Source organism: Anomalospiza imberbis, unplaced genomic scaffold (assembly GCF_031753505.1).
Source record: "Anomalospiza imberbis isolate Cuckoo-Finch-1a 21T00152 unplaced genomic scaffold, ASM3175350v1 scaffold_612, whole genome shotgun sequence".
In the NCBI taxonomy this organism is placed as follows: Eukaryota; Metazoa; Chordata; class Aves; order Passeriformes; family Viduidae; genus Anomalospiza; species Anomalospiza imberbis.
In genome coordinates this window covers 42621-65289 of record NW_027100227.1, presented here as the reverse complement: position 1 = coordinate 65289, position 22669 = coordinate 42621, and the positions used below count along the sequence as shown (strand labels likewise).

The window sequence follows — 22669 nt, the reverse complement described above, 5'->3', positions numbered from 1 at the left end:
CAGAGTTTCTTCCAGGTAGTATACGCTATTTTTGTGTTGAAAGTGTGCAGAGCTTGTCTACAGCAGGTAAAATGCAAGTGGAACAGCTCTCATCTGGCCCTGGAAGTATTAGTCTGTCCTTGATAGGGAAAGTTATTAGGATTACCCTCTTGCTTTCTCAGGAAGTAGCATGGCAGAATACATCAACAATAACTTGTATATACAACAGTTACTTGTATCTACTATCCTATCACAGAAAGCTGAATTAATTTGGAGAAAGGGATAACTAAGTTATAATTTAGGGAATAGTAGTGTTTTGAATGCACTTCCTGTGAAATAGCTTTCTGTAATAAAGGTCATTTTTTTGAGAGTGAAAGGTGGAAGTTTTCTTTTTTCCTCTCTGTTCTGTCTTTGAGGTGCAAAGGTGTTACTGAATTTCCCTTTGGCCTTTAAAACCACTTTCCAGTTCTGTGGAGAAAGTACTTTTATTTTTCCTTTCTGTGCCATGGCCTTCCGCTAATGACTGAAGTTCCTGTGATTTGAAAGTATTATTACCAGCACATTGAAGATACACTAAAATTAGTTTCTTGAGGATTCACACGTAGAAGAATTTTCCACTTGCGTACAAATCAACTCATGCTTTGATACAAGCTATTTCTCAGTAGTTTATAATTGTTATGATAGAGTCAACCACTTCTGGACACAGGAGTTGTTCCCTTTATCTCAAGACCTGCCCATTTTTGTAGCAGTCCAGTCTGTTCATCTTGATGAACATAGAGGAAGCAATCTGACAGGCTTGTGCCCAATTATACTGGAGGCAGAAGATTGTATGGCAGAAAGAATAACAGCAGTTTAAGAGTAGTATGACGAGGCAGTGATGTGTTAGGTATAATAACCAAGGTTTTTTCCACTCACAGTTTCCAGTGTTATTCTCCTCTCCTTTTTCCTTCCTTCTGGTGAGTGCAGGGAAATTCAGAAAGCAGGCTGAAACTGCAGTCATGTATTTTATGCTCATGGATGACTGATTTTAGCTAATGATGAATTGGAAGGTCTGGCTACATCGAGGAAAAAATATTTTCTTGCATTTCATTCACAAAAGCACCCACAGAGTGCTTTTACCTAAACCTGAGTTAAAAGATTCAGACTTGTTTTTTCATATTCTCAAGTGTGCCTTATTTCTCACTTTGTGAGTGCTAAGGTTGTCTTGACAACAGGAAGCAGCTAAGAGGGAAGTGTGATAGGAAGCCCTTACTGTCTTTGTTGGGATAGTTAGGAATGTAGTGGGGATTCTGCGTTAATGATTAATGAATCTTACAGAGCAACAAAAGAAAGACCGTTAAAGATACTTTACTCTCTGAAATGTTTAATATAAATCCTAAAGAACTGATTGCAAACAAGTTTTCTCTACCCTTCTTTGTTCTACTAAAGTCATTTATGAACCAACAAACCGTGCTTCTCAATTGGAATTGAAACGGAAGTGTAATACAGCCAAAAGTTACAGTGTAGAAAACTCTTTTCTAGAATGAAAATAGTGCAGTCAATAACTTGCAGAGTGTGTGTTTAAAACCATTTCTGTTTTGAGTTCAGCTAGATTTTATTTAATATTTACCTTCAAATTGCAGGTGAAGGAAGTGGTGACATAGTCTCAGTAGGAAGAAAATTTGAAGGCGTTCACCTCCAGGTAAAAATTTTGGGTGTCTGATAGGATGTAGTGATTCAATAGATACTATTAATTAATTAACTTCTTGCCTAGTTTACACATGCCAGATGAGTTGATACAGTCAGCAGAAGACTTGATATAGTCTGCATCTTAATGTACATTTTTAGCAAGTGAGGGGTTCAATAAGTAGTGTCACAGAGACCAGTGACAAGTGATATTATTGTCTTGCTAATACCAGTGGGCCAGAGAAAGCCCTACAGTGTACTTCATCCACAGGCAGCTCTGAGAAGGGCCTTTATAGGTAAGGAAAAAGAGGAACCAGATGGAGCATAAGGTGAACACACTTATAAGAAGTATGGTCGTTCACCTGAGAGTCTAGCATAAATAGGCAACATGACTTAAAGCAAAGGGTAAATGTGAAATAATGGCTGCTATAACAAAAGCAGCCTGGAATCTTCTGCTGTTGCTTCCCAAACTAGACTATGGTCAGGACTAGCCAGAGTATTTACATTGTTGGGGAAAAATACGACACACTTTGTGTGTGCAGCCATTTTAATCCTGTGTTCTGCTTGCTCAAATAGCGTTGCCAAAAATGGGATTTACTTTCCTTACTCGTTTAGCGCAGTGCTGGTGTCCTCTGTCTGACAACAGCTAATACAATCTGCTTCTCAGAAAGGGACGGTTTGACTAATGAATTGCCTTTTCTTACAAAATTCTCTTGGCTGTCATATTGAGGATTGTTGCAGAGTAGACCTTAATTTGTATATGAGTTCTCATGGGATGTTAAGAGTACATGTAAAGATTTGCAGCTGTAATTATCAGAGCTTGGTAACCATTTTCCTTTTTTACTCTCTTCTTTATTTGGGTGGTTTGTTTGTTGGTTCGATTGTTTTTATCAGTGGATCTTTAACGCAGTGTGTGCTCTTCCCTGAATAAACTTGTTAATTATTCTTTTTTATATATCTTCACATGTAGTTCCTTCTTGGGATTTGTGGGGTTTTCTGGTTTTTTGAGGGGGGGGTTTTTGCCTGATAAGTATACAGTAAAGATAAGTTTATGCTGGTTGCATATCCTGATCTGAAGTATACTTGTTTACTGTAAATCAGAGTAATGGGTTTGGAGTTGCCTGTGCCAATAATTTCTATGTGTTTTTATATTTTATTTTTCTCCTAGAATCTGATTGTAGAGGACGGACAAATCTTCAAGGAAGAAATCGTTCCAGTGGATGTGATATTACAAGGTGATGAGAGAAATATTCCCAAATGGATAAAGGTAACATATTTCTCCTAAGTTATTAGTTAGAATAAAAGAGCTCTTTAACTGGGTAGCAGTTAAATGAATTCTAACACAACTTCTCTGTGGTTCTCTCATTGTTCTTCATTCTGCTTGATGTCGGTGTAGATGTTGTAGGATCTTGGTGTTTTGACAGCTTTGATATGTAAGAAACAGAGCAAATGTTTTATAAATTTATTTTCACTTTTTACTTTTATACTTTGATCTTTGAACCCTGATGTGCAGGTTGATCTTTGAGCTGTCTGTTTTCCAAAAAGTCTAAATCTGAGCTTCTTGAGGGAGAAAAAGAAAGGATTAGCTTTGTTTTGATTTGGGGGGTGAGGAAGATCAGAGGTGAAGTGTCATGATACAGGGTACAGCTTCTCTTTTCTGCTGGAGCTGCCAGAGATGTCTAGATTATTCAGGTCTGTGTGTAGATATAGATCCCTGGATAAATTCTTATATTTGAGATAGGGATTAATACATGACACATAACGTATAAGTTGAAAAAATAATGAACAGCTTTCCAAGAATAAACTAGTAACTCCTAAAACGTCCTACTGAAGTCTTAGACTAGATGTTTTCCACTTGGTCTGAACTTGGGTGAGCCCCTAAAAACCATGACCATGACCCGGAATAGCAAGAGGCAGGGAAGTCACAAGTAAGGTTTTGATGATATCTCTAACAGGCAAAAAACTCAGAACTTTACTTTAGTTCTTTCTTTCTTTGTTTTTCAGATAAAAACTCCAGTTTCATTGAAAAGTCATCGTTCAACTTCGCCAGGGCGAACACTGCTTGGTACAATTAAGTCTTTTGTCTGTTGGTCAAACATTAGTTAGAAAAATATGGTTTCATTAAAATTCATTATAAAAGAGATTTCCGTTCTTATAAACAAAGGCATTATTTATCCAGCAGAAAATTTCAATCGCCTGGATTTCAAAGGAAAGTTAGTCATGATTTTGCTTATGGCAGAATGTATTTGGAAAACAGAAAGCAAATAACTTGCGTATATAAATCCAGCTTTTCTTATGCAGCCTCAGGAGCAAATATGCATAGTTACAAAATTTGGCAGCGTTTAGCTGACTGAGAGCAGTGGTTTTTAGTTCTGCTTATTTTAAATTTAAGGAAAGTAATACATTGGCTTTGGGTCTGCTGGCAACTGGTAGTCAAGGTGGTACTTTGCTAGTAAACTTTGTTCAGAACTTTCCAGACTTAGTGCTAGCATAATTGTTTTAGTGTAAATATTTTAGGCTTAACATCTACAGAAAGCCTTATTTTCATCGTGGTTTATGAAAGCAAAAGCTGCACTTGTACTAGCCATGTACAAAGCTTTCAAGGAACACAGAGAAAAAGTAATAAAACCTTTTCGAGAAGGCTGTTACTTCTGACCTCCCTGGTCCAGCTGGCCACACCATTCCTGACACAGGCCAGGATGCCATTGGCCTTCTTGGCCACCAGGGCACACTGCTGGTGTATGTTCATGTACCCCCAGGTCCCTTTCTGCCTGGGCACTGTCCAGCCACACCGTCCCCAGCCTGTAGCATTGCTGGGTGTTACTGCGGCCAAACTGCCACCATGCCCCCTTCACTAAAGGAGGGTATGTTGGCCTCTATTCTCTCAAGGTTTTGAAGTGGGCTTTTTTTGTTTGTTTTGGGGTTTTTTTTTTTGGTTGGTTTATTTTTTGGTTTTGTTTTGTTTTTTTTGGTTGGTGTTATGTTTTGGCTTTCATCTGAGAAACTTTTATTTGGAGCACCAGTGGACAAAGCACTGCCTAGCACTTCTCTTCCTCCACAGCACTGCCAGCAAATTTGTCCATAGGGTGGTCAGATACAGGCTTTGAAGCAGCCTAAGAAATTTAAATGTAGAGCTGGAAAATAAGGGTCTGGTACAAAAAGATTCAGATGGTCCCAGTCTTTAGCTCTTGTCCCATTTGGCTAATGGGGTGAAGTAGTACAAAAATTTGGCTACAGTCTGTGGTAAAACTTGAAGAGAAAGTTAGGTTTTTCCAAAGATACAGTACTTGAAGTATTTTACAAGAAGTATTTTGCCAGTCTTTGCTAATGTACTTTGAGATCTGAATGTCCTAGAAGCTCTTAAAAAAAAAAAAAAAAAAAGAGGAGTTTACGTGTAGTTCTTTAATGCTAGAAAGTCTTGATCATATAAATTTAAAGTTTAGTGTACTGCGTTACAGATGACCTAGAGAAGCAGAAACACGTGTTTTTGCAGCTTCTAAAGTTACTTGAGTAAAGTGTCATTTCATTTTAAGTCATCCTAGGGAAGAAATTTCTAACTAAATCTTAAAGTTGGGTGAACCGCTTTCTTTTAAAAAAACAAGCCTGCAGAGATTTGTATACTTATGCATGTATTTATATTTATTCCATAGAAAATAGAATCTCCCAGATTGTATCCAGTTTAAGAAAACCATAGCTTGCTCTTGAGTTTTTCTATTTGAAACACAAAGACACACGAGTAAACATTTCAACTGTTGTGGTTGCTGTTAGCCTTAAAAAAAAAAAAAAAAAAAAAAAAAAAAAAAAAAAAAAAAAAACCAAACCAGCCCATACACCTAAAACCCTCAACCCAAAAAATATACCTCTGACTATGGATTGTTAAAGGCAATGATGTACAGATTTTCCTGGCTTTCTCTTAAGTAGACCTAAGTGTTTTAATGGAAGATACAGAAAGCTTTGGGCTATTACATGTAAACATTAAACAAATACCTGTCAATGGACCCCTTTCCTTTGAATATAACTTGTGTTGTTTTTTCTAACTCACAGTCCTGCATTTTATTAGACTTGAGCTTTACTATTTGGCTAGAATGTCCAGCAGCCTCATCAAGTTTTACTGATTCAAATGACAATCCTTTGAGTGGAGGGCTTTTTTTTATTGATCTATATTGCAGTTCTCAATGAGGGTTTTCCCGGAGGAGTTTTGTGGAAGCAGAATACGCTCTGTGGTGTTTCGTAGACCTTGCTCAGTAAGGGATTTCAGCTGGACACTTCTTTGTTCTTCTGATTCCCTCTGTTCCCAATCCAGCTATCTTTGGAAAAGGCACTATTCAGCTTCTAAAAGAATATGTTGTTAAGGAAGGTATTACAGTAGAGTTTTGCAAAATCATGAAAATTAATTTCCAGAGAAGGTTACAGCTTTTAAGCCAGAGCCTTCTAGGTATATGCTTGCTGGATTTTATGAGAGAGTGATTTTATAGCCACTGGTTGGAAAATTGTGCTTAGAATAATTATCAGTGGTCTGTGTCCAATCTTGAGGGAAGCATAGGGGATTTTTTTTTTTTTTTTTTTTTTTTTTTTTTGGCAGGATTTCTCCTGCACACGTTATTGGTTTATGCTTTATTTAAGTAAATAACAGAAGAGGGAATACCCTTAATTAACTCTCAGATGATAGCAGGTAGGGTTGGCCACAGAGAACGGCATCTGACAAATTTGGGCTAAAACTTAAAAGTAAAATTTCTTCAATTTCATGCAAAGAAGTTTAAAGTAATAGACTTATTTTGGAATCATCAAATGCTGAAGAGACAATTTTGAAAGCTGTTTGAGCCGACCAAGGCTATCACACTCCGCTGTAAAAGTAGCACACACTGTGTTAGAAGATGTGCACAGGTGCCTTGAACATGAAGCACACAAAATAGGTTTTCTGCACCGTTCAACAGTGATAAAAAGTGTGCTGGAGTACTTTGGTTTGTGTTTCATTATAGTGTGATGGGCCAGAGTGAGTCATAAAAAGAAACCAATTACTAGAGCCACTGGTGATAGGACATAAATAGAGGGAAAAAGCAAAGAAATTGAAAACAAGAATAACAAGAGAGGCTAAGTATTGTAAAAGTAATAGAACTTTTTTTTCCCTCCCTTTCATGCTAAAAAATATCAGAGGAATGGAGCAGTGATTCTGAAGATGAGCACTCAACAGTACACCAGGTATGGGTGCTACATTGCATCTGTTTTGAGGGAGTGTTCCAGGCCAGGCTGGGTGAGGCTTGGAGCAATCTGGCCACCCCACAGGGGTTGGTACGAGATGATCTTTAAGGTCCCTTCAACCCCAACCATCCTGTGTCAACCTCTTTGGGAAAATGTAGTTAGGGAGTCAAAAGCTAAGAAATCATTTATGAGCAGGTGGTCATGATACCTGTACTGGATTTCAACTGGATTATTAGGTTTATTTGAAGGGGGAGAGGGAGAGCAGTTGGATATAGGCTTTTAACCATCAAGTACCTTTTTAGTTAGGCAATATGTGGGTGTAAGCTTTTAAAGTATTATTTGTAAAATCTGTGTAGTCTAGAATAGCTTCTTTTGACTCAGAGTAAGTTTGTGTATAGACTTGTTAATAAAGATGGTGTGATTTGGTCAGAATTTGTGGAATACAACTGTGTTTGTTTCACCACTACCACCACCCCCCCAAAAAAATTGAGCAAGTAGTGAAAGCAGAAAATTCTATGGGCTAATTAAGATAGCTATAGCTACCAGCTATTAAAATTCCTTTCGTGTGCTTGTCAGGAATCTTCTGACAACTCTGGTGCGGAAATATCTAATACAGGTGGGTTTTTTCTTTTACTACTTATCTAACCTCTATTTAACTTTATTTTGAAAGATGCAAATACTTCACACTTCTCAGTGAAGGCAGAGTTTCTTCCAGGTAGTATACGCTATTTTTGTGTTGAAAGTGTGCAGAGCTTGTCTACAGCAGGTAAAATGCAAGTGGAACAGCTCTCATCTGGCCCTGGAAGTATTAGTCTGTCCTTGATAGGGAAAGTTATTAGGATTACCCTCTTGCTTTCTCAGGAAGTAGCATGGCAGAATACATCAACAATAACTTGTATATACAACAGTTACTTGTATCTACTATCCTATCACAGAAAGCTGAATTAATTTGGAGAAAGGGATAACTAAGTTATAATTTAGGGAATAGTAGTGTTTTGAATGCACTTCCTGTGAAATAGCTTTCTGTAATAAAGGTCATTTTTTTGAGAGTGAAAGGTGGAAGTTTTCTTTTTTCCTCTCTGTTCTGTCTTTGAGGTGCAAAGGTGTTACTGAATTTCCCTTTGGCCTTTAAAACCACTTTCCAGTTCTGTGGAGAAAGTACTTTTATTTTTCCTTTCTGTGCCATGGCCTTCCGCTAATGACTGAAGTTCCTGTGATTTGAAAGTATTATTACCAGCACATTGAAGATACACTAAAATTAGTTTCTTGAGGATTCACACGTAGAAGAATTTTCCACTTGCGTACAAATCAACTCATGCTTTGATACAAGCTATTTCTCAGTAGTTTATAATTGTTATGATAGAGTCAACCACTTCTGGACACAGGAGTTGTTCCCTTTATCTCAAGACCTGCCCATTTTTGTAGCAGTCCAGTCTGTTCATCTTGATGAACATAGAGGAAGCAATCTGACAGGCTTGTGCCCAATTATACCGGAGGCAGAAGATTGTATGGCAGAAAGAATAACAGCAGTTTAAGAGTAGTATGACGAGGCAGTGATGTGTTAGGTATAATAACCAAGGTTTTTTCCACTCACAGTTTCCAGTGTTATTCTCCTCTCCTTTTTCCTTCCTTCTGGTGAGTGCAGGGAAATTCAGAAAGCAGGCTGAAACTGCAGTCATGTATTTTATGCTCATGGATGACTGATTTTAGCTAATGATGAATTGGAAGGTCTGGCTACATCGAGGAAAAAATATTTTCTTGCATTTCATTCACAAAAGCACCCACAGAGTGCTTTTACCTAAACCTGAGTTAAAAGATTCAGACTTGTTTTTTCATATTCTCAAGTGTGCCTTATTTCTCACTTTGTGAGTGCTAAGGTTGTCTTGACAACAGGAAGCAGCTAAGAGGGAAGTGTGATAGGAAGCCCTTACTGTCTTTGTTGGGATAGTTAGGAATGTAGTGGGGATTCTGCGTTAATGATTAATGAATCTTACAGAGCAACAAAAGAAAGACCGTTAAAGATACTTTACTCTCTGAAATGTTTAATATAAATCCTAAAGAACTGATTGCAAACAAGTTTTCTCTACCCTTCTTTGTTCTACTAAAGTCATTTATGAACCAACAAACCGTGCTTCTCAATTGGAATTGAAACGGAAGTGTAATACAGCCAAAAGTTACAGTGTAGAAAACTCTTTTCTAGAATGAAAATAGTGCAGTCAATAACTTGCAGAGTGTGTGTTTAAAACCATTTCTGTTTTGAGTTCAGCTAGATTTTATTTAATATTTACCTTCAAATTGCAGGTGAAGGAAGTGGTGACATAGTCTCAGTAGGAAGAAAATTTGAAGGCGTTCACCTCCAGGTAAAAATTTTGGGTGTCTGATAGGATGTAGTGATTCAATAGATACTATTAATTAATTAACTTCTTGCCTAGTTTACACATGCCAGATGAGTTGATACAGTCAGCAGAAGACTTGATATAGTCTGCATCTTAATGTACATTTTTAGCAAGTGAGGGGTTCAATAAGTAGTGTCACAGAGACCAGTGACAAGTGATATTATTGTCTTGCTAATACCAGTGGGCCAGAGAAAGCCCTACAGTGTACTTCATCCACAGGCAGCTCTGAGAAGGGCCTTTATAGGTAAGGAAAAAGAGGAACCAGATGGAGCATAAGGTGAACACACTTATAAGAAGTATGGTCGTTCACCTGAGAGTCTAGCATAAATAGGCAACATGACTTAAAGCAAAGGGTAAATGTGAAATAATGGCTGCTATAACAAAAGCAGCCTGGAATCTTCTGCTGTTGCTTCCCAAACTAGACTATGGTCAGGACTAGCCAGAGTATTTACATTGTTGGGGAAAAATACGACACACTTTGTGTGTGCAGCCATTTTAATCCTGTGTTCTGCTTGCTCAAATAGCGTTGCCAAAAATGGGATTTACTTTCCTTACTCGTTTAGCGCAGTGCTGGTGTCCTCTGTCTGACAACAGCTAATACAATCTGCTTCTCAGAAAGGGACGGTTTGACTAATGAATTGCCTTTTCTTACAAAATTCTCTTGGCTGTCATATTGAGGATTGTTGCAGAGTAGACCTTAATTTGTATATGAGTTCTCATGGGATGTTAAGAGTACATGTAAAGATTTGCAGCTGTAATTATCAGAGCTTGGTAACCATTTTCCTTTTTTACTCTCTTCTTTATTTGGGTGGTTTGTTTGTTGGTTCGATTGTTTTTATCAGTGGATCTTTAACGCAGTGTGTGCTCTTCCCTGAATAAACTTGTTAATTATTCTTTTTTATATATCTTCACATGTAGTTCCTTCTTGGGATTTGTGGGGTTTTCTGGTTTTTTGAGGGGGGGTTTTTGCCTGATAAGTATACAGTAAAGATAAGTTTATGCTGGTTGCATATCCTGATCTGAAGTATACTTGTTTACTGTAAATCAGAGTAATGGGTTTGGAGTTGCCTGTGCCAATAATTTCTATGTGTTTTTATATTTTATTTTTCTCCTAGAATCTGATTGTAGAGGACGGACAAATCTTCAAGGAAGAAATCGTTCCAGTGGATGTGATATTACAAGGTGATGAGAGAAATATTCCCAAATGGATAAAGGTAACATATTTCTCCTAAGTTATTAGTTAGAATAAAAGAGCTCTTTAACTGGGTAGCAGTTAAATGAATTCTAACACAACTTCTCTGTGGTTCTCTCATTGTTCTTCATTCTGCTTGATGTCGGTGTAGATGTTGTAGGATCTTGGTGTTTTGACAGCTTTGATATGTAAGAAACAGAGCAAATGTTTTATAAATTTATTTTCACTTTTTACTTTTATACTTTGATCTTTGAACCCTGATGTGCAGGTTGATCTTTGAGCTGTCTGTTTTCCAAAAAGTCTAAATCTGAGCTTCTTGAGGGAGAAAAAGAAAGGATTAGCTTTGTTTTGATTTGGGGGGTGAGGAAGATCAGAGGTGAAGTGTCATGATACAGGGTACAGCTTCTCTTTTCTGCTGGAGCTGCCAGAGATGTCTAGATTATTCAGGTCTGTGTGTAGATATAGATCCCTGGATAAATTCTTATATTTGAGATAGGGATTAATACATGACACATAACGTATAAGTTGAAAAAATAATGAACAGCTTTCCAAGAATAAACTAGTAACTCCTAAAACGTCCTACTGAAGTCTTAGACTAGATGTTTTCCACTTGGTCTGAACTTGGGTGAGCCCCTAAAAACCATGACCATGACCCGGAATAGCAAGAGGCAGGGAAGTCACAAGTAAGGTTTTGATGATATCTCTAACAGGCAAAAAACTCAGAACTTTACTTTAGTTCTTTCTTTCTTTGTTTTTCAGATAAAAACTCCAGTTTCATTGAAAAGTCATCGTTCAACTTCGCCAGGGCGAACACTGCTTGGTACAATTAAGTCTTTTGTCTGTTGGTCAAACATTAGTTAGAAAAATATGGTTTCATTAAAATTCATTATAAAAGAGATTTCCGTTCTTATAAACAAAGGCATTATTTATCCAGCAGAAAATTTCAATCGCCTGGATTTCAAAGGAAAGTTAGTCATGATTTTGCTTATGGCAGAATGTATTTGGAAAACAGAAAGCAAATAACTTGCGTATATAAATCCAGCTTTTCTTATGCAGCCTCAGGAGCAAATATGCATAGTTACAAAATTTGGCAGCGTTTAGCTGACTGAGAGCAGTGGTTTTTAGTTCTGCTTATTTTAAATTTAAGGAAAGTAATACATTGGCTTTGGGTCTGCTGGCAACTGGTAGTCAAGGTGGTACTTTGCTAGTAAACTTTGTTCAGAACTTTCCAGACTTAGTGCTAGCATAATTGTTTTAGTGTAAATATTTTAGACTTAACATCTACAGAAAGCCTTATTTTCATCGTGGTTTATGAAAGCAAAAGCTGCACTTGTACTAGCCATGTACAAAGCTTTCAAGGAACACAGAGAAAAAGTAATAAAACCTTTTCGAGAAGGCTGTTACTTCTGACCAGGAGTCACAAAATGGCAAAGAAGTCTTCCTCTGCAATCAATACCTGTATATTATGCTACTTTGAGTAGTGTGTTTTTTTCCAATACATTTAATTTCTTTCCTCTATAATATGTGAATTCCATATTGTTAGGAAGTGTATTAATTTTTTTCTTTTGTAGTAATCAGTAAGGTTATCTGAATCATATGCAGTTGGTTTTAAGTCATACAATTTATCATTGGAAGTGCCTTAATAGGTTTGGATTTTTTTCTGTCTTCAGTTTTGTTTTTTGACTCATTGTAGTTTTTTTGTTCGGTTTTTGTTTTGTGTGTGGTTTTTTTTTGGTTTTTTTTTTGGTTTTTTTTTTGGTTTTTTTTTTGAATAGGCAGTCAAGCTGCTGTTTGCAGAAAGAAGCTAGAGTTGTCAAATACGTGTTCTTCATCCAAATATCCACAGTTATACCATTCTGTTGTTCCCACTTCATCAAATACAAGAGCCTCACCCAGGCATCGACCTTGTCCAGAACTGAGAAAAACTTCATGTGATAGTATCCTTGGAGAATACCAGTTTGCAGATGAGGAATGCTCCTTCAGCAATATTAGTCTTGCAGACTTGTATCCAGGAATGGTAGAGATATTTACAAAGCTCATGGCGAAGCATTCTCAGAGAAAAGTGTTGAAGAACATACTTGGACACCTACAGTCCAAGAAGAGGCATTCTAGAAGACCAAAGCTCAATGTCACTGTAGACAAAATGAGAGGGTTCAGACCCTGTAAACTAATGAAAGCATCTCACAGCATGTGTAGCTGTAGAAGTGAAGGCAACCAAAATCCAACTTCTGGAAATGAGAGCAGAGAATTCTGTTGTGACAGTTGTCCCAGTAGTAGTTCATCTGGGCTGGTGCCTTATGCTCATGCTGATACAAATGAAATCAAAATGCACTACTCTGACTCAAGTTCAGAACACCATTTGGCATCTGGAAAAAGCCTAGAAATCTGCAAACACACTACTTTTCCTGATGTTATGGATAGAATGGGAGAGACATTTCTAGTTGAAGATGAATTACAGACTACTGCCACACCAAAGAAGTCAGAATATGGAAAAATTGAAAAATATACTCACAAACGTTTCTCAGAACGCAGTTTTATAACACCTACTGCCAGTTCAGACTCAAGAGCATTTCATCTTGTAAAAGAGAGTAAGATTCAGAAAACTGACTCTTGTGTTGGTGCCTCAGAGTTGTCTTCATCTGCTTGCAGTTCCCATGGCAATACAAACAATTCTATGCCTATCACAAATTGTTCTCCTGCAAGATCATCATCAAATACTGTGTTTGTATATCCTCAAAAAATAATTTCTGAAAGACAAACTTCTTTCCAGCACAAAGACTCATTTTCCTCCTGGTTTATGAAGCAGAGTCCTTCAAAGAAGCCAAATAAATATGAAGATGCATTTGAGGAACTCTACTACAAAGTGTGTTCTGAAGAATTCCAAAAGCCTTTGACATTGACAAGACCTCTTTTAAACTCACAGAACCTGGAAGAGAAAGGAAGATCAGTGAAGAGTAATCTAAGTGGTTCTGGGAGGTCTGCTAAACAGTGTGATATAGAATTTGACAGACTCTATGAGAAACTGTGTGGGGAGTCTGTTCCAAAATCTCCTGGGCTTCAGACAGCTTCAAACTTCAGGAAATATGAAGAAATACAGATACCTGAAACTGTAAATGCTCTTGTTAATTCTCCTGTCCAAACTTCTTTTGGAATTCCCAGAGTTAAAAGAGGAGATTTTCAAAACCATCTTCCTTGTTCACCAGTAAAGCGACTGAAACTTAGGCCAGAACATTGTTTTTCTTCAAGTAAATGTCAGGATATTTCCCACAGTAAAAAGGGTGATCTTCAGACAGGTGGCATGGATTTCTTGAGCAGATACAACTGTAGCAACCCCAGCTCTTTTGCTGATCACAACTGTCATTGTCAGGTATTTAAGGACTTTGGGGGGAAAAATTGCGCACCTTTAGATATTTGGAGAAGGGCTTAAGAATGGATTAGGGCTGCAAACTGTTTTAACTAGGGATAGCATACTTCTGGTGCTTTTTGGTCAGTCAGCTTTTACAGCTCTGGGGACTTGGGGACATCAGGTCTCCTGGATCCATGTGATGAAGCTCTCTATACTTAATAAATTTGGAATGGTTCTAAATGAAAGTTTTTACTCCATTTTAATAGACAATGTCACTGGAAGAAATGGTCTCAAATAGTGACTCAGTTATGGTGTTGTCCTGAAATGATGAGATTACTTTTATAGATGGACAAGGTGAAACAAACAGTCTTTATAGGGTTTCACAGGAATCATTAAACTTGTTGATTTAAATGAGAGACTTATTTCCAAGTTCACAGTCATTTCTTTTGAGGCAAGTTGTGAAACAGTATATATTTTTAATGAATAGTTATAAGTTGCTGCTTTATTTTCAGGGCTCTGGATCTCATGATTCTTCAGATGAAAGTTTTCGTGGTATTCCTGGCACTTTCCTGCAAGGTTAGTTTCAGACACTTCATTAATTCATGCAAGAGTATTTTCTTAAGGAAATTTGCCCATTGAAGCGCTTCCAATGTTTAAATATGCTGATACTTAAACAGTATTCTGTGATGTTCATGCCCTTTTCATCCATTGTTTCTAATCACCAGAATCTGGGACTGCAGGTGCACACTCTGGTTGGCCTGGGGCAATGGAGAATTGCAGCTCTTTCAGAAATGTGAGGAAGTGTCCTCCAAGGTAATAATAACGTCTTTTTAAAAGAGATTTCAAAATTAATTCTTGCTCCTTTACGCCTGTATTAAAGATAGGGAAGTGACATGCATACTTGTAGAATGGAAATGAGTGTGGGAGAGCCCAAGGTAATCACACCTGCAGACTTGGAACACTGAGAGGCAAGTGTCTGTGGTCAAAATTAGCCAGACTCCAGCAAGGAGAGCTGCTGAGCACAAGGCAGTGAGATGACCTGACTGAATACCTGCTGTAATCCTTATCTGGTGTTCATTATAAAGGCAGTTATTATATATAGATGTGCTATGGAATTGTTTTGATTGTGGCTCTGTGTTTAAGCTGACAAGAGAAGAGTGCAGCATATTGCCATTTAAAAGGACTTGCAAAAGTTGGCCTCTGTGCAGTTGGGCATCACTACCTGCATTTTGGCTCTGTGTGAACAAGCAGTGCCCGTGTTTGGAACATGTCAGGGATCCTCTCCTCCTGCTATTATCACTACTGGCAGTGTATTTAGATCTCTGGAAGCAGGACACCCGTTTCAGTTCGCTGAATATTGGCTTAAAATGTCGGGTTTTCATAAAAAATAGGTAACTTTTAAAGGACTATCAAGCTTCAGATCTCTTGGATTGTTAATTACAAGCATTTAATATTCTAAGGATTTTAAAATCATTACAAGCTCTCTAAAAAATTCCTAATTTTATTTAGCAAAACATTTTTGACGTGCTTTTTTGCCATAAGTGTAATTTGTCACCAGACACTATGTATTTGTCACCTGACACATCCCAAGCTCAGTCAGGAAATATTTTCACTATGCTTGAGCTCATCAAGCTCAAGCTTGATGGGATGGCTATATGGGTGATATCAACATCAACTGACAGTGTTTGAATTAGAAGTTCAAAGGAAGGCTGAAAGCTTTTTTAAACTACTTGTATGGAGAATTTAATTAGAAAAGAAGTTCAATGATGTAAAGGAAAAAGTTTCAGTTTACGCAAAGATGGAATTGAAATTTAGAGGCTTGTATTACAAATACATAAAATATTGATGAAGATTATATTTGGATTATTTCTTATATAATGGAAGATTGGAGACAAGCGGATGAGTATGCAAGGATGTTTCTGTGATGTTGAGTATGCCCACTTAGCTGAGCAAAGTTCTTCTCAGGTCTTGGATTTCTTCCTTTTGTTTTTTTCCTTACTATGTCATCCTGTCTCCCCATACAAAAAAGCCATTCCTGTAAGATTACTCACTGTTTTAAAGGAAATGGTTTTTCTTTCTTTACCGCATATAAGTAGAGAAGTCGAGATTTCAGAGTATTCTTCCAAGTCATCTGGAATGAAATCTTATTCCTTTCTTCTTTACTTACACAAATACATGTTTACTGATTTGTAGCCAAAATGGACTGTCAGCTGGAAAGCTTCCTGAGGCCTGTGGTGTGATATTTTTAGCTTTCTGTGGTTCCCAGCAGTGAAGCTTTTTAAATGGCTTCAGATCCCTCAGATGTTTATAGCCTAAGCCATGTGGAAAAATGCTCTATTTTGTAATGAATGGTTGTGAAAAGAAAAGGAATAATGTCTTTCTCTCTGGAACCAGATTGACTTTATCTAGAAGATGATTATGAAAGAGATTTCTGAAAAGGAAATGTTCATATCTAAGGAACTTCTCTTCAGCTCTGTGTGAACACTGTCCTACAGCTTTACTGCTATATTTAATTGTTGCATGTAAACCAAATTAGTTTAAAATAGGAGAGAAAATTTATGCCATTTCTTAAGTAATATGCAAGGTGTTCTCACTTGTCTTTACCTTTTAACTAGTTGTGAATACATTCCAAGATTGCATCTCAAAGTTTAATGGATATTCATAATGTAGATTGATCTAGTAGCACTACTGAGGCATTAAATGACATTGCATGAAAAGCTTCCTTTCCATCTGAAAGCACATAGGAAAGCAGACAAGGAGCCCTGCTGCTGTTCACAGTCAAGACGTTCAGATACCTTGCTTTGACAATTTGTTTCAATTTAATCCTGTTCCTTGGAGTTTCAGCAAATACACTGTTTTTGTGTCATTTACTCAATCATCTAAACAAAGGTTTTGGGTTTTTTTTTTTTTTTTTTTTTTTTTTTTCCCTAGGGTATGCAGAAAACTAAGCTACAGTGATGGGAAAGACCAACTGTGAAAATCATCCCTTGGATGACTCTCTGGTTCAAGTTCACCAGGAAGCATTAATGCACTGTTACAGTTTAAAAAAGTTCTATATAGGTTGTGTTTTATTCAGTGTTGTTTCTTCTTCCAGGAATCAAGGATGTATGATTATATGTAAGCAGTACACAGCTAGTTCTGATTTATACTTCCTTGTAGTTCAAATCTTTGGGAAAGGGTTCGTCCATTTTAACAGGACACTTCATACTCAATTTATGGCTAAGTTGGAATTTTATATTTGATGGTATTTGTAATAACAGAGTGTGATCTGTATTCTTTGTATTTGCTGATACGCTTTAATTCTTACTTGTATTAATAATAAGGAACAAACTCATTTACCTAAGTTGCTGCTCTTTCATGGTGTTTGGATGTATCTGTGCAGACCCAAATCACAGCTGTATGCTATGACTTGACTCTGCTGTGCAATGTTAATGTTGAAATGTTCCAGAGTTGATTGTTCAATAAGATTCTATACTTTTTATTAGATTAGATAATTGCATTCTGTGTTTTGACAGAGTTGTACCTGGCACAGTATATGTTCTAAATAAAAAACTGTTCTGAACAAATACCTGCCTTCAACATTTTATTTCACCTATGTGAATTCTCTCAGGAGGAGTTTGTATACCTGCATGAGCAAATCCATGAGAATGAGGTCGGAGGGTCCCACAGGTTTTCACTGCTGTGGCCTTTCTTGGCAAGGGGATTGTGTTTGTGGTGTCAGAGCAGGTACTTGCTGTTTTATCAGCACTGCCCCTTGTTAGCTTTCTGAGCTTCAGCAAAGGAAGGAATTGGTTTTCTTTGGCTCTACTGTATTTCCAGACACACAGGAGGGTTTTATTAGCTCTTAAAACCAAAATCTTGTTATCTTAGGTATTGTTCTTGAATAGGACAAGAAGCCAGCTCTAGTGAGGTTTTCTCTGCAATAAGAACTTCTGCACACACACTCCATCCTTCATAATTTGGATATCATGTGTCTTTCCATGACAGCAGCAAAATAGCGTCTTTTAGGAATGCTCTTGGGGCTCTTTTGTCTTCCTTTTCCAGACACGGATGCACTGTAGGGAATATATTTTATGAACTATCTTCCTCTTGGATTTGTTGAGGTCATTATTTCCCAGTATTTCTTGATACACTAGTACTGAGAGATTGCATAATTCATCGGGTTTGGTTCTAACGTAATTTAGAAGTCAACTGGATTTGGGTTTTGGACCTGTTCTGAATCTAGGTATGACTTCTACACAGCAACTTCAATGCAGCTCAGACAGGTAAGGAAGGTAAGTTGGTTTATTCAACATAGCAAAATTGTCTTCATGAAGATTACTTTGAAAGAATTTAAAGAGGTCATTCTTGGAAAGCCTTTAAGTGTTGGAAGATAAGATCCTACCAATGCCGTGTTTTGGGTGCTAGCAGTAGCAAAAAAGGGAGAAAGAGTTTTCTATTTTTAGAGTTGATCCTCCTACGCCATGTGAGCCAGCAGACTCTTAAAAGTATGATACAAGCAAAAGTCTGTTGTTACTCCTAACAATACTGTTTAGCCGGGTACATCTGCAGTGATTACCAAATGCTATAATTACTGATGAAATACATCTGCCTCGTCTTACAAAGATGTCAGTGGTGCTACCTGATCTCTCATGTTTTGAGTTCCATTCTTCTACCCTTCCAAACAGTTTTGCCTTTTCCCACCATATTTCCTCTTTTTTACTCATTCTTTACTCTTCCATTGAACTGGTACTTGAATGTTAAGCTTACTGTTAATAAGAAAAAGCTTTACACTGCTGCTTTTTGCTATAAAGTTTTTTTTAAGGAACAGTAGTAAAACAGATGAGGTTACTGAGACAGTATAAACCTAGAACCTAGCATCTCCTCTTATGTTGTAATTAGCTGAAACTTGCTTTATATGTAAAGAATTTAACTACTATGTAATAGTTTATGTAGGTCTTTCTCTAATGTCTTGAAGATGGAACAATACTGAACATGCTTTTTTATGTAAGGATTCAGTAGTCACTTGAAAACTACCCCAAAACTCGTTAAAAAAAAATTAGGTTGTTTGTTTGCTTATTTAAACAGATGGAGGGTAAAGAGCCAAAAGAAAAAAGCTAAATTTGAATGTGGCAGCATTACAAATGCCTTAGAAATAATTGATAGGCTATTAAAGATCATCCCGAGAGCCACAATCAGTAATTTACTGGAGGCATTGATTAAATGTGGAAATGTGTATAGATACACATTATACACAATATAGAGAATGTTTACAAAAAATGCCCTGCTCTATGAACAAACTATGTTGCAAGGGAAAGCAGCTGATGAAAATTAGCGTAAACACATAGCTGTACTAAACAATGAAGACTGAGAATAGAAAGGAAACTAAATGTACTTAAATCCCATGAAGTGAGCTTACTGTTACGTGTACACTCAATGAGAGAAGTGGGTACCTCATTTCCATTAAATTAGTTACCAGATTGAAATGACAGGTTGAATTTAACCTTTTTTTTTTGTTTGTTTGTTTTGTTTTGTTTTGTTTCATAAATTTGTCTCATCCCTTGATGTGTCCATCTATTTCTACTGTTGGAAGGTGTTGGCTCTGTACTATGGGCCTTTTGTTTCCAGGTCTGTCTCTTTCAGGACCTGGCAAGTTTTAGGACTTCAGAGTTTTAAGCTCCTTGGCAGTACTCTGTGGATTTTAAAGGCTCCAATATCCTGACTTTTTGAGAAGGCAGAAGTGTCTGACACCTAGAGGCAGACACGTTACATCAACTTGCTTTATTGTTTCCTGCTGCAACTACTTAATGACTCCCAGAATATAAAAATAAATACCCACTCTATAAAACTTACCATTTAAAGTGCTTAGTCTTCAAATGTATGTGCACACATTACATAAGTGAAGGGTTTGGGGAAATAAAAAGCTTTGTTTTTTTGTTTGTTTTTTTTTGTAAAATAGTTAGTTAAGGGTGGCAATGGAAAACTCAATAGGAATATAAACATAACATGGAGTATTAGAAGGAAGAAATCCTTCCTAGATTTAATGTTACAGATGGTGTGATAATATCTTTGTGGGCCCTTTAATACAGCTGTATACAACAGCAGAGGAGTTGAGATTTGAGATGTATTCTAGTATTGTTAGAGGAAACTAAAGGTACATAAAGATACTGCTAAGTCCTGTGAAATGTACAATTACTACTTTAAATCAGTTGTTAAATTATTCTCCAGTCATTGCCATAGACCAGTCAGAGTCAGAAGGTTCACAGTGTGGAACAGCAGATCAGTTCTTAATTGGTAAAACAACTAACCACCAAGCGTGCAAGTACAAAACGCAATCTCACTTCAAAAGTATTGAAGTTAATATGGAACAGCTGTACTCTGCTAGAGCTCTATAGTCAACAAAGGGGTCTTATAGGACTGCTTGAAAGCTGACGATTGTTTAAAACAGGATCAATTCTGACTGGAATCGCTACCATGTGAATGCTGAGCTACCAGCTTCTGCAACTCTTTCAAATTGTCTTCAGAAGAGCAGAGCTATCTGAGTGGCAGTCTGGACCTATGTCTTGCTTAGTCTATAAATATGCTTGGTAGACAGTTTGGAACACTTAAATTACCCATTTCATACCACTGTTTAGTATGTCAGCTTTCCAGAATATTTTCTCTGATCATTCATTGTTCCTCCAGAATGAAAAAGCAAATCTCACTTTATGCTTACATCTTTGGTTCATTACATATTCGGTTCTCCCCTTTTGTATTATGAATCAAGCCCATTAATCTGATGGGATCATCATGAATGGCTTCTGCTTTTGCTGTGTTTTCGGCAGCCAGCTGCTCACTATTGAGGTAAATGCTAACTTTGGAAGCCACCATGGGGTTAGATGATCTTTCTTCTTCATCATCCTCTAATGAAGGATCTTTCTTTCTCCTTGGTTTTCTGCATTTTCTCTTGACACTGTGATCAAGTGAGGCATAGCACATCTGATTGGCAGACTCCACCTGAAAGAAAATTCACTTTAATGTTCAGTAGTTATCCTTGCTTTAAATTCATATCTAAGTCTTCTACTATATCTATGCTTTAATCATAAGCCTGCCTGAAATTTGCCTAAACTAGCTGTAAAACAACTCATTAATAGTACAAATTATTAAACTGTGGCAGAATGGAAAACAGATTAAGCTAATGGTAAATGACTGATACGGCAATATGGAAAAATTCGTCAAGGTATCATTGGAAAGATTGTCTGGGAAAGAGGGAATCTCAGGTAATAAGTCCAGGTTCTTTGGGATGCAAGACATTATTTGATCTGGTTTTCTTCTCTTTTGTAGTTGGGATCCAGTTAACAGGCTTTGCTTGTGCAGAAAACCAAAGATGGATAATTATTGTCTGTATATATGATCTAATTTCTAGTGCAAATTGTGTGCTTTTCATGTCTTTCTCCTGTTTTTTGTGCTTTTCAAGCCAGACCATCAATGACTATCGACATTGGAATGTCTAGGTTTAAAAGGTTGTTCTTTATCTGCTGGAAGTACCCTGTGAGAGAGTCTGAAAATCCATCCTTATGAAATATGTGGCAATCAAATCAGGAAATAGATGCTAGGAATGCTTCAATTACAGGCAAATTTCATTTGAAGCTTTCATGCTTTTAGGCATACAAGTATCTCAACAAAGTACAAATCAATAGAAAACAATCTTTCCCTGGTTAAGGCATATAGATTTTGCACTGGACAGGAGAGAGGCAGTCAAACTCATGAGTATCATGTGATGCAGCTTGTGTTTTCACTTGGTTGATAACTAAACCAAGTAAAATTAATTCTTTACTTTAGCCATGGCCATGGATGTAAATTTAATTCCACATGATCTGTATGCCCGTGGCTGAGCTTTATTATACTGTATTGCATGGATCTGAACTGTGTATAATAATGCTTCCTTATTAATGACTCAGATTGAATGGAAGGTCAAGTTTGTACTGAGATATCTTGATGAGCTGAGATAGTAATGCATGGTAATTTTTGTGAGAGTGTGAAGATTTTTGTTATATACTCTTATAGGATAAATAAAGGAACTCTGAGACAGACCATGTTGCCCTAATTCAGAAATCTATAACTAAAATTAAAGATACCTGTAGCTGGTTAACTGGTCTTTGAGGCTGGGACTTCATCTGCTCGTAACAACATTCTTCTGTAATTTATCAAAGTAGAAAAATCTTTTTATTAAGACATGCTACCGAGTCTTAAATGATCAGACCAGCGGATTCTCTTTGTTAGAGAATGCACTCCCCCCAGTTTGCTTTGGTAGGACGTTTGTGTTTGAAATCACACATAGTCCTCTCCCTCTAATTATAGAGAGATAAATAGCTAAGAAATTCAGACACATACTGTGAAAATGAAAATAATTTTGTGTTCATATGAACTGATGTGTTGGCATGGAGAGTTTTCCATGCTTCAACCAGAGGGTGGCTGGGCACTGGAACAGGCTCCCCAGAAAAGCAGTCACAAGCACTAAGCCTAAGAGAGTTCAAGAAGTGTTTGGACAATGCTCTCAGGCACAGGGTGTGACTCTTGGGGATATTGCTGTGCAGGGCCAGGAGTTGGACTTCATTGTTGGACTACATAGATTGACCTGAAAATTGACATCTCCTGCTTAGGCCTGCGCTGATTTTTGCCTTACAGCAGCCATGTGACAGAAGAGTCAGTCATTAAAGGTAACTTAGTTATTCTAAAGGTGTTGCTGTATCACTGCTTAATTTTTATTTCCACCACCTCTGTAGTAGAATCACAGAAGTGTTTGCGTTGAAAGGGACATTAAAAATCACCTAGTTCCAAATCCCCTGCCATGGGCAGGGAACCTTCCACTAGACCAGTTTACTCAGAGCTTCATCCAGCCTGATCTTGAACACCCCAAGGACAGAGAGTCCA

General features: G+C 37.3%; 2 protein-coding genes across 2 annotated transcripts; one reads left to right on the top strand and one right to left on the bottom strand.

Moving 5' to 3' along the window:
* Positions 1 to 1601: 1601 nt before the first annotated feature.
* On the top strand, positions 1602 to 16975 carry LOC137467407 (uncharacterized; the record flags this gene model as incomplete). Its single annotated transcript, XM_068178911.1, has 10 exons — positions 1602 to 1660; positions 2813 to 2911; positions 3649 to 3709; positions 9145 to 9203; positions 10355 to 10453; positions 11191 to 11251; positions 12207 to 13798; positions 14290 to 14353; positions 14503 to 14590; positions 16709 to 16975. Coding segments are annotated over 10 exons (2228 nt in total), but the record flags the coding sequence as incomplete, so codon positions are not given.
* A 3469-nt stretch (positions 16976 to 20444) lies between these two features.
* Positions 20445 to 21939, bottom strand: LOC137467405 (T-cell receptor-associated transmembrane adapter 1-like; the record flags this gene model as incomplete). The annotated part of the gene is made up of 2 exons (XM_068178910.1): positions 20445 to 20752; positions 21874 to 21939. Coding segments are annotated over 2 exons (351 nt in total), but the record flags the coding sequence as incomplete, so codon positions are not given.
* Positions 21940 to 22669: the final 730 nt, after the last annotated feature.